Source organism: Henckelia pumila, chromosome 4, assembly GCF_033568475.1.
Source record: "Henckelia pumila isolate YLH828 chromosome 4, ASM3356847v2, whole genome shotgun sequence".
NCBI lineage: Eukaryota > Viridiplantae > Streptophyta > Magnoliopsida > Lamiales > Gesneriaceae > Henckelia > Henckelia pumila.
The window spans coordinates 56,136,657-56,147,777 of record NC_133123.1 but is presented as its reverse complement, the minus strand read 5'-3'; the positions used below and the strand labels follow the sequence as shown (position 1 = coordinate 56,147,777).

At 34.0% G+C, this 11,121-nt stretch overlaps 1 protein-coding gene across 2 annotated transcripts; it reads left to right on the top strand.

Moving 5' to 3' along the window:
* Positions 1–8,715: 8,715 nt before the first annotated feature.
* On the top strand, positions 8,716–10,862 carry LOC140866763 (lysine histidine transporter-like 8). 2 transcript variants are annotated; one of them, XM_073271802.1, is made up of 4 exons: positions 8,716–9,145; positions 9,304–9,437; positions 9,525–10,078; positions 10,193–10,862. In XM_073271802.1, the coding sequence occupies exons 1-4, from the start codon at positions 8,862–8,864 to the stop codon at positions 10,682–10,684; spliced, it is 1,464 nt and encodes a 487-aa protein (XP_073127903.1). In that variant the 5' UTR covers positions 8,716–8,861; the 3' UTR covers positions 10,685–10,862. The 2 variants fall into 2 exon arrangements, with proteins under 2 accessions (XP_073127903.1, XP_073127904.1); XM_073271803.1 differs by having other exon boundaries at positions 9,304–9,448.
* Positions 10,863–11,121: the final 259 nt, after the last annotated feature.

The following is an 11,121-nucleotide window of genomic DNA, read 5'->3' as shown; positions in this document are numbered from 1 at the left end:
TTTTATTGATTGTCAGATTTATATTTGTCTTGTGAATTGTCTGATCAACTGTTTGCTTGCATGTTAATCGATTCCAAGTCGACAGAGGAGGTTTCGATTTTGATCACGTTGATAATCAACATATTGTAAAACCGACTAGAAATAGAATTCGGTTTCAGTGTGCGGTTTGAGTGCAAACTGAATTTTCATAAATATTTAATGCATTCAAATTTGATTAGAATTACGAAATATTAGTTCATCAATATTTGAATAGGTTTGATTGTTCTAGAAATATTCCTTTGAACAAATTAGGAGAATTACCGTGAATTAAGATTAAATCTGAGTCCTGAATCGACTACATGTTACATGATTTGTTCGGCACCTACGTGTGTCTTTGTTGTCTTTGTTTTAATTATTTTTATCTTCAGTTATTTTTATTCTTATTTCTTAAGCAGTTTTTATTTTATTTTCTTATTTTATTTAAATCAAATTGTTTTTTATTATTTTGTCTAGATTAAGTAAAATAATTAATTCTTGAAAATTGACAACAGTCCTTGTGGGATCGATACTTGGACTCTCAGTCCACTTTACTATTACTTGACCTGGTACTCTTGCCAGTAGATTTATATCACACCGATTTACCCGGTCAAGTTTTTGGCGCCGTTGCCGGGGACTGTTTAGTTAATATTAGGATAGATTATTTGCTTGAGACTAGACATTTTTTTTCTTGAATTTTTTTTATTTTTAATTATTAATTATATTTTTTTTCTTACTTGTGAGGTACTTGGAGATGGATCATCGACAGGTGTTCATAAGGTTTGGCCAACAATATTCAGAGCCTTTCTATGCTGCTTGGGGGAGATTCAATGAATTGGCGAATAGATTTAAATGTCATCAATTTTTGAACTACTCGCTCACTCAGATTTTTTATGGTGGTTTGGATGAGACTACAAGAAGTTGGGTGGATTATGGAGCTTTGGCCACTGGCAGTCACCTGTTCAGAAGAGATGAAGACAGTGTTATGCACTTGTTAAATGATATGGCGGATTTCGACTACCATTGGCATTATGATCCTTCATTGCAAGGTTGGAGTCACAAATATCCTCCAGAATTCAACTCCACAAATTTTGCGAACCAACCACCGGAGAATCAAGAAGAGTGTGTAGGGTATTTTGAGGATCATGTGGCTCAGTTGGAGAATTTTGTGAAAAGGCAGGAAGAGACAAACCAGTTCTTCGAAAGACGCATCAAGTCTTTGAATCTTTTGGATGAACAGATTGCGCTTTTAAGAGAACCAATTTTTGATATCTGCCAAGAGAATGAAGTAATTGAGCCAAAGAAAGAAGAACTATTTCTTGAAGAATCGTCATGTGACGAGGAGCCAAAAGTGATAGTGGAGGAGGAAGAAACATACAAGGAGAAAGATTTGACATCGTCAATGGTCGTTCCATGTACACCGTTAAAAGATCCTTTCTTGCCATTGACACCAACTCCACAGTATTCCATCCTCTATGAGCTTCAGCCAAGATTTGGAGTCTCCTTCCAAAAGAAAAATTTCAGAACAAGTGTTGTTGGACCGACAAGACTCAACTGCATATATCACGCCAAGCTTGAGGGCAAAGGAAATCAAAACCCATATGTAGAGTCTTATGATTCTTACTATGGGCGGCAGCCGCTCTTTGATGGTTGCTTCTGCATAGTCGGGCTGTAGACTATAAACTTAGCGCTAACTGGGAGGCAATCCAGTGTTATTTATTTTTGCTTTTTATTTTATTTTTGGTTTTTGGTTTTTTGTTTTTGTTTTTGTTTTTGTTTTTATTTGATTTTTGTTTCTTTTCCATGCCAGTTTGTCATGTCTGCCGATATATCGAGACTACTGCTGCTGTCCCAGCTGACACTGTCAAGAAGAAAGAGGACGAATACGCAACCAGGGGAGTGTTATTTTTGTTTTCATTGTGTGTTTGTTTTGCATTTTGTTCATTGTTCTAGAGCATTGAGGGCAATGCTTTGGATAAGTATGGGGGGTGTTATTTAGTTTTGTTTCATTCATCATTGTCTTTTGCATTTATTTGGTTTTGTTTATTGCATATAGTTCGTATTCATGCATATCATTATGTTTTGTGTTTGTGTTGTATGACTAAGTAGAATGATGAATGTCGGCCGATGATGATAGAGTTGTAAAAAAAAAATTTTTTTTTTGGAAAATGTTGCTTTTGAATGAACATGAGAAGCTGTTGGTTGAATCGTGAATCATTTTAAGCACGCATGTTAGATTGGGGTAGTGTAGCGAAGTAATTGATGAAGTTCGTGTTTGTTTGATCATTGCACGACAATAGATGTTTGTTGATCATGATAGTGTCTTTGGATTCTTGATGATTGTTATACATTGCATGTATGATCTTGGGCGTACCTATAAAAATTTTTTGAAAATTTTTTGTGAAAAAAAAAAAGTTATTTTCATCCGGGCTTGGACAATGATTGAAATCCTAATCATTCTTCCATAGCTAAGTTTGCGGGTTAAATGGGATTGATGCTCCATCCGGGCTATAGACGAGGGGATTGAAATCCGAATCCTATCTTAGTTATAGTTAAGTTTGCGGGTAATTATTGGGGCTTATAAAAAAATACCGGGTGCAAAATCCAAAGGTACGTAATTAATCTCAAGAAAGTGCATGTTTTTGTTTGGGATTATTGGGATGAAGGAGTTTTGGATTGTGATATTTGCATTGAATTGTCATAGGTCGCTAAGCATTCTTAGGACAGATTCTTTTGAAGTTGCACGAAACTGGAATGACATGGAACACACTCACGTTTACGTTAAACTGACAGTGTATTATGAACAATCAGAAGTTTGTGGTTTTTAGTTCTTGAAGTTGAAACTTATCGAAGGATATGTTGTTCATGATTCATTCTTACTTATGTTTTTGTTTGCATGTTGTTTTTGCATGTCTTGCTCGAGGGCGAGGAAGGTTTAAGTATGGTGGTGTTGATAAGTGCATTTTGTGTGCATTATTTCTTGTTATTTTATGTTTATTTTGTGTGAATTCATTTTATTTTATGTATTTTTATGTGTTTTAAGTGCATGTGTGTGTATTTCACTCCTCGGTTTGATTTTGTAGGAAAGTGGATTTTTGAAGTGTGAATTACGGAGCAGCCTTGATCGAAAAATCATATTTAATTTTAGAGAAATCCAAATCCGATCTCCACCGTTCAGAATAAATTCAAGATGTTTTGAAGCTTCTGTCCAAATTTCAGCTCGATCCGACGGCTAGAACTTAAGATATAAATTTTTCAAAATCGTCGCACGGAGCAGAAAAATTGACTCGCTCGAGCGAGAGTCTATGCTCGCTCGAGCGAGCGAGACCTGGACTGAAAAAAAATATGTTTGGACAGAGATTTTCTCGATCGCTCGAGCGAGCCGTGCAGATTCCATATATTTGGAAACTCTTGGTCGAAATAGATGTTATCTTTTAGAGATCCTTGGACACTTAAATACCGGTTTTTGCATCAGATTGAGGGGTTCGAACACGCAGAGAACGCAGAGGGCGGCTTCAAATCTTGGGAGAAGATTTTTACACTTTTTTTTCTTCTGTTCTTCTTTATTTTTATTTATTTAATTATAGTTTCAATTATTGAGTAGTTTGTTTTCAACCAAGACGGCGTGATTGGGCCGAACAAATTCATGTAAAAAACTTGGATGTTTGTTTGGGATTTTTTAGAGTTGATCTTATTTTATTGATTGTCAGATTTATATTTGTCTTGTGAATTGTCTGATCAACTTTTTGCTTGCATGTTAATCGATTCCAAGTCGACAGAGGAGGTTTCGATTTTGATCACTTTGATAATCAACATATTGTAAAACCGACTAGAAATAGAATTCGGTTTCAGTGTGCGGTTTGGGTGCAAACTGAATTTTCATAAATATTTAATGCATTCAAATTTGATTAGAATTACGAAATATTAGTTCATCAATATTTGAATAGGTTTGATTGTTCTAGAAATAGTCCTTTGAACAAATTAGGAGAATTCCCGTAAATTAAGATTAAATCTGAGTCCTGAATCGACTACATGTTACATGATTTGTTCGGTACCTACGTGTGTCTTGGTTGTCTTTGTTTTAATTATTTTTATCTTCAGTTATTTTTATTCTTATTTCTTAAGCAGTTTTTATTTTTTTTTCTTATTTTATTTAAATCAAATTGCTTTTTATTATTTTGTCTAGATTAAGTAAAATAATTAATTCTTGAGAATTGACAACAGTCCCCGTGGGATCGATACTTGGACTCTCAGTCCACTTTACTATTACTTGACCTGGTACGCTTGCCAGTAGATTTATATCACACCGATTTAGCCGGTCAATAGCTCTTTCCGCGGCTTGCAATGCACGCGGTCAATAGCTTCAAACTTTTAACAGCATTGAGTTGTGCAGCATTCATTGCGCGCTGCGAAAAGACAATTTGCGCGCCGCGGAAAGCTGTTTTTGTTGTACTGACTTAAGATTGAGATGACAAACAATTGATTCTTGTATTTGCAGCAACCCAAAAACGAAAGATTGCAAGGACCACTTCCAGATTCCATTTTCAAACTACAAAAACCAGGCACACAATAACAAATTCAATAACAATTACAGTAGGATTTAAAACTAAAACCATTATATTAGAAATTAAAACATTATAATAGAGAACAATAAGAAATATCAGCTAATCTATCACAAAATTCCATAAAATGATCTGCATTCCCAGTAACAGACGTATAAAATGGATATTGGTAAGCAAATCTGTAAAACTATCGCAATTCACCAAATTAAACAAACCCTCTAAAATCATAACAAAATCTCAAACAATTCCATCAATCATGGATTCCGGAGATATTTCTGCACATTTTTTGCCCAGACTCACAAAAACATCCATCAAGCTACAACCTTCGAAGATTTAGATGACAAATTTCTTCTTGTATTTACAGCAACCCAAAAACGTAAAATTGCTTGAATCACTTCCATATTTCATTCTCAAACTACATAAATACAGGCTCAAAAATCGAAACATGATACACTCATTCATAACACATTATAGACAAACAAATACTACACGATAACAACTTCAAGAACAATTACAGTACGATTTAAAACTAAAACCATTATATTATAAATTAAAATATTATAATCGAGAACAATAACAAATACCAGCTAATCTATCACAAAATTCCACAAAATAAACTGCATTCCCAGTAACAGACGTATAAAATAGATATTGGTAAGCAAATCTGTAAAATTATCGCAATGCACCAAATTAAATGCAACCTCTAAAATCATAACAAAATCTCAAATAATTCCATCGATTCAATATTTTAAACATAAACACAATACATCAAACTGAGACAATCTACTGTTTGCCCACGGTTTATAATATTTCAAATCGAAATTCAAACATTCAAATCTACGAAAAATTGACTGTGAGCACTGAGCACAAAGATTGACAGTTTCCTTCAGTCAACGCGGATCTACAAAAACCCAAGGCGATGGAAGGAATGTACCGATCGTTCTTAATCCGATCTACAAAGAACAAGGGAGGGAAAGTACCGATCGTTCTTCTTTACCTTTCTGTTTCTTTTTTTTTTTTTAAATAAGAGTAGAGGATATTGTGGGGTTATCAAATAAATTGAGGGTAGTTTGGTCAATTGATCACAAATAGGGAGCTCAAACATATTATAGGCATTTTTCAGGGAGCTAGAACACAAAATGTCTTACACGAAGACTGAGAAAACATTTAAGTTTCCTCTTGGGGATTTATTGAAAATTTGCCGTTATTTTCTCTTAATTATGTTATTATTTTTTGACTCATTGAAATTCACGCCAATATAGACTAGTCAATTTATAAATATATCATCGACCCTTCAAATACTCATTTCGAATCCAAATCCTTCAATCCAAAACAGTCTTGAGCAGGCACACATCACACATCTACATTGTGTTTTCTTACTCAATCGAATTTAGGTAATTAGTTTGTTCAAGCTTCACCTGAAATAATTTTCTGATGAAAAATTATGGTCTTTGGATGACCCAAGTTCTCGACATTTTTATGAAAAAAACCAAAAAAAGAAAAGAAAAAAAGTCCTCGACATTTATATCATGAAAAAGTAAAATAGAATTCATCAAGTCAATCAAAACAGGTTTTTAGTGCACACATAATTTTGGAATTCTTATTTATTTGATGAGTTCTCGGAAAAATTGATATGTTAGAGTTTCGATGACTTGAATTTTCTTAATTTGGGCTAACCCAAAAACTTCGTGCATGGTGCTGCCAAAGTGATTTTTGCTGGATTAGTTACGTTGTTAGGGTTGAGAATAATATATATATATATATATATATATATATATATATATATATATATATATATCGCGTTTTAGAATTTACGTGTAGTGGGTTGTTGTTCGTTGTTTTGTCCTTTTCTCTTGATTAACCTTTGATTTGTACCGATATTTGATACATTGATTTCTTCTCTAGCTCTTCCCGTGGTTTTTTCTCGTCATCGGGTTAATTTTCATGTAAATCTAGGTGTTAACTTCATGCATGCTTTATTTGTGTTATTACTTTCAATGTCTAACAAATACTCCCTCCGTCCCAATTATATTGTCCACGTTTTTTTTTGTTTATCCCAAATATATAGTCATATACCATATTTAGTAATATTTTTTTACACTTCTTTACTAATATACTCATATTAACTACACCTTGAAAATTGTGCAATCATTTTTTAATACATTGAATATGGATAAAATAGGAAGTTTATATAAAATTTGCTTTTTCAATACATTTTTCTTAATCTGTGTGAAAATTCAAATATGACAATATATATGGGACGGATGGAGTAATAATTATCAAATCTTTTAAGCCCTCGTAAACTTTGAGGTTTCATATATGGACAATCATGGACTCCCTCTAATTCCAGTGTGTTAGCTGAATTGGTTCATTCCTGCTCTCCGTCACTTAATCATCGGTGTGGTTTCATCTTTAAGATATTATCCGTTCATATTACATGCACCACTTTGAGAATTGAGAACCATGTACTATCTTGTGCTATATTTAATTTTAGTTAAATTTAATTTCTTTGCACTTTTAGTAAATATAATATAACGTAACATCGATTTATAATATCTGTACTCTAGCACAGAAAGTTAACTTACACAATCAATTTTCGTTTGTTTTGGTTTTGTTATGTTTTTATATAGATTGACTAACTATGCGCCAAATTTTCATAGAAGTCCAGCACTGTTTCTCTGTAGTGTATTTCTCTGATTTCGCCCCTTTTTTTTTCTTTTTTTTTTTTTTTAACATCGGAAGTGATGGATTCTTTATTTAAAAAATACTAGTGAACGGGTAAATACTAAGTAACATTATTTATATGTATCTATAAAATAATGAACATATTTTACTTTGAAAATTTCGAGTTTCTGTATTTTACAAATTTTTAATATGACATGAGGTTTAATTAGTAAGACGATGATTGTTAAAACCACTGTTTTTAAAACCGGATCGGACTGGCCGGTTCGACCGGTTCGACCGGAAACCGGTCTCTGCTCCGGTCCGAAACATCCTCAAAAACCATTTTAACGGTTCAACCGCTCAGAACCGATCAAGAACCGGTCAAAACCGGTCAAATCGGCCAAGTACCGGCCAAGAACCAGTCCCAAGAACCGGCCAAAAAACCGGTTCGACCGGTTTTTCGAATTTTTTTATTTTTTTAAAACAAATTAGTTTTTAAAATTTTAATTTAAAATTTTATTATATACATATACATGGTTATTTGGAATTTGTACATCGTTAAAAAATATTATTTTAGTATTATTAGAGTTTTTTTTAATTAATTAATTTATTTTTTAAAATATATATATAACTATAATTAATATTTTGAATATATTTATATAGTTTTTTTATTTTTTAAACTATGATAAATATATTCTTGTCTATTTATATACATATTTTAGGTTTTTAAAATTTAAAAGATAATATTAATTATATTATATTATATAAACGATTTTTCGGTCTGACCGTTTAACCAAACGGTCGGATCGGTTGGACCGTTTTTTGAAGGTAGATTAGTTCGATCACCGATCCGATTATGAAAACATTGGTTAAAACAATTGTAAATATAAAAATTTAAGATACTTTACAAAATTAAATATGCATTAATTACAAATGTACATGTATAAAAGAAAATTTTGACATTAATGAAAAGACTGCACCAAAAATACTTACTTAGTGTTTGGGGAGCTCCCAAACACTAACTAAGGCCCCGTTTAATATCAAAAGTCAGGCCAGAAAATCACTTTTTTTAAAAAAAATATTTTTTCAGTTAATATAGTGTTTGGATAATCAAATAAGTGCTTAAAAAATACTTTTTAAGTTAAAATTAGAATTTTTTCAAAAGTCAAAAATTATAACTTAAAAAAGCATTTTTTAAAAATAATATCTACAAAATCCAAACGAAATCTAAATATTCTACCCTATGTACTTTATTAAATGTACACGCACAATCAAAAAAGTAAGAAATATAATAAGAAAACATGAAACACCAAAATTGAATATGACGTAATTGCCAATGACACAAAAACATTGCATCATTGCTTGCGACGATCTCTACCCAAACATATCTTCCAGATTCATTCAAACGTCTCTATATATGTACCATACATTTTTTTCACGTAGCCATTGAGTTTTTGTTTTTAAAAAAAAAAAATATTTTCTCGTTATTTAGAAGAAAATAAATACAAATTAAGTGCGTGTGAATCTATAAATATAGGTATATCGTGGGTGTGAGCTTGCTCATATAACATTATAACGAGCTAAGATTCAGGATACATTCTCTGATTTTTTAATCACAAGATGATGGGAGAAATGGCGGTGGGCGGCGGGTCAGCAAGAATTACGCCGGTGACAGAGGACACCGGCGAGGGAGCGAACAGAAAAGAAAGCAAACCCCAACAAGATTTTGTGATAACCGTCTCCGAAACGAAGCCGCCGCAGCCGCTGAATATTGCGCAAGACTCTTGGCTACCCATTACAGAGTCAAGGAAGGGCAACACTTTGACTGTTGCATTCCATTTGATATGTTCGGGAATAGGAGTTCAGCCTCGTCTACTCCCCATTGCCTTTGCGTCACTCGGATGGTGAGCGAGTTAAATAAATAAATAAATCGAGTCGAAGAAATGTTTGTCTGCGATATGCTTTAGCATTCACATTCCCTGCCCTTTTTAAATGTTCGACTTTATGGAATATATATAATTCTTTGAATCTAATTAATTATTACAACTCTGATGGTCCACAGGTTTGGGGGCATTCTTTGTCTGTCTTTTGTATTCTGCTGGCAACTCTACACCATATGGCTTCTTCTGAATCTTCACGAATCAGCTTCTGGAATTCGTTACAGCAGATTTCTCCACCTCTCCATTGTTGCCTTCGGTTAGTATCACGTATGTATATATATATACATGTGTGTGTATTAATTAATTTAAACTCATCGTATAACTTGTACTCGATCGATTACAGGCCAAAAATTGGGAAAGCTGGCAGCCATCTTCCCCACAATGTACCTCTCTACTGGCACATGTGTGTTGTACATAATCAGTGGTGGCAACATCATGGATCAGCTTCACCACGCTCTCTGCGGAAACGACCGCGAATGCGAGGCGAAAACGTTGGAACTTTCCGAATGGTTTCTAGTTTTCATATGTATAGCAACCTTCACTGCTCTCTTCTTCACTAATCTCAACAAACTATACCGTGTTTCCCTCGTCGGCTCTGTCACCGCAGTTGCGTATTGCAGCCTGCTTTGGGTTCTGTCCGTCGGTAAGGGCGAACTGGCCGACGTCTCAGGCGTTTCGTCTTCGCCTGATGCTGGTGCTAGAATTCGGAACGTGTTGAATGGTATTGGAATCATTGCTCTTGCTTTTCGAGGGCATAATCTCGTGCTCGAGATACAGGGAACTCTGCCTACGAGTTCGACAAAGCCGATGTGGAGAGGAGTGGCTGGTTCATATCTACTGATTGCTATGTGTATGTATCCGCTAGCAATTGTTGGGCATTGGGCTTATGGAAGCAAGGTAAACAAATACTTATACCTAAATATATATATATGTATATATAAATCTTGATCCGAATACCCAATATATATATAAAATACTCCATGTAAAGTATATGGTCCTTTTGCCTCTCAGGTGATGGTGAACGGAGGAATTCTTGGTGCCTTTACGAAGTTTCACCAGAACCATACATCAAAGTACCTAATCGGAGCCATATATTTCATAATACTAACCAACTACTTGTGTGCCTTCCAAATCTACGCCATGCCCGTGTTCGACAACTTCGAACGTATCTACACGAGCAAGAGAAACCAGCCATGCCCGAGATGGCTTCGTTCTGCCATCAAGGTCTCGTTCGGAGGATTAACATATTTCGTCGCTATGGCTTTCCCGTTTCTACCAAGTTTAGGAGCCTTGATAGGCTCGATCGCGCTCCCTCTAACGCTGGTGTATCCCTGTTTCATGTGGGTTGCCATCAAGAAGCCGCGCCCACTTAGTAAAATGTGGTGCCTAAACGTTAGCCTTGGTTCACTGGGTATACTGTTGAGCTTGATATTATTCAGCGCAGCTCTTTGGTCTTTGATAGTTAATGGGTTGGATGCCAACTTCTTCAAGCCTCGACGATGAATCGGTTGAGTTCGACCTACCTTAGGATTTACCTCAAGTTCTCTTAAATGTGGATATGTAAGACTGAATAAGAACCATTAGATATGACTTTACTACGATAATATCTTGTTATTAAAATCTCATTAATCTGATGATCATTTCTTATACAAATATGAATGGTCGTTGAAGTATAGTTATGCCATATTATTTGTATTTCAGAAAATATTGATAATTGTCAATTTCATTTAAGTAATTATTGTCAATTTTAATTCGTTTTCAATTCTAATTGATTTTCAAAGCCTACAATCAAGTTATAACTTAAAAACTAATCATAACTTTTATTTATATAATGATAAAGGGAAGTTTAATCTATTCTTAAAATGTTATATTTTGACAACCATCCCACATGTATGTAGTGAGGTGTACAAAATTTAATTTAAAAATCAAATTAGGTCAAT

Bases quoted from the DNA above. Each gene is read 5' to 3' on its own strand.
- LOC140866763 (XM_073271802.1), top strand. From the start codon at position 8,862: ATGATGGGAGAAATGGCGGTGGGCGGCGGGTCAGCAAGAATTACGCCG. The intron at 9,438-9,524 runs GTTAGTATCACG...GATCGATTACAG, and splicing joins CCTCTCCATTGTTGCCTTCG to GCCAAAAATTGGGAAAGCTG. The intron at 10,079-10,192 runs GTAAACAAATAC...TTTGCCTCTCAG, and splicing joins ATTGGGCTTATGGAAGCAAG to GTGATGGTGAACGGAGGAAT.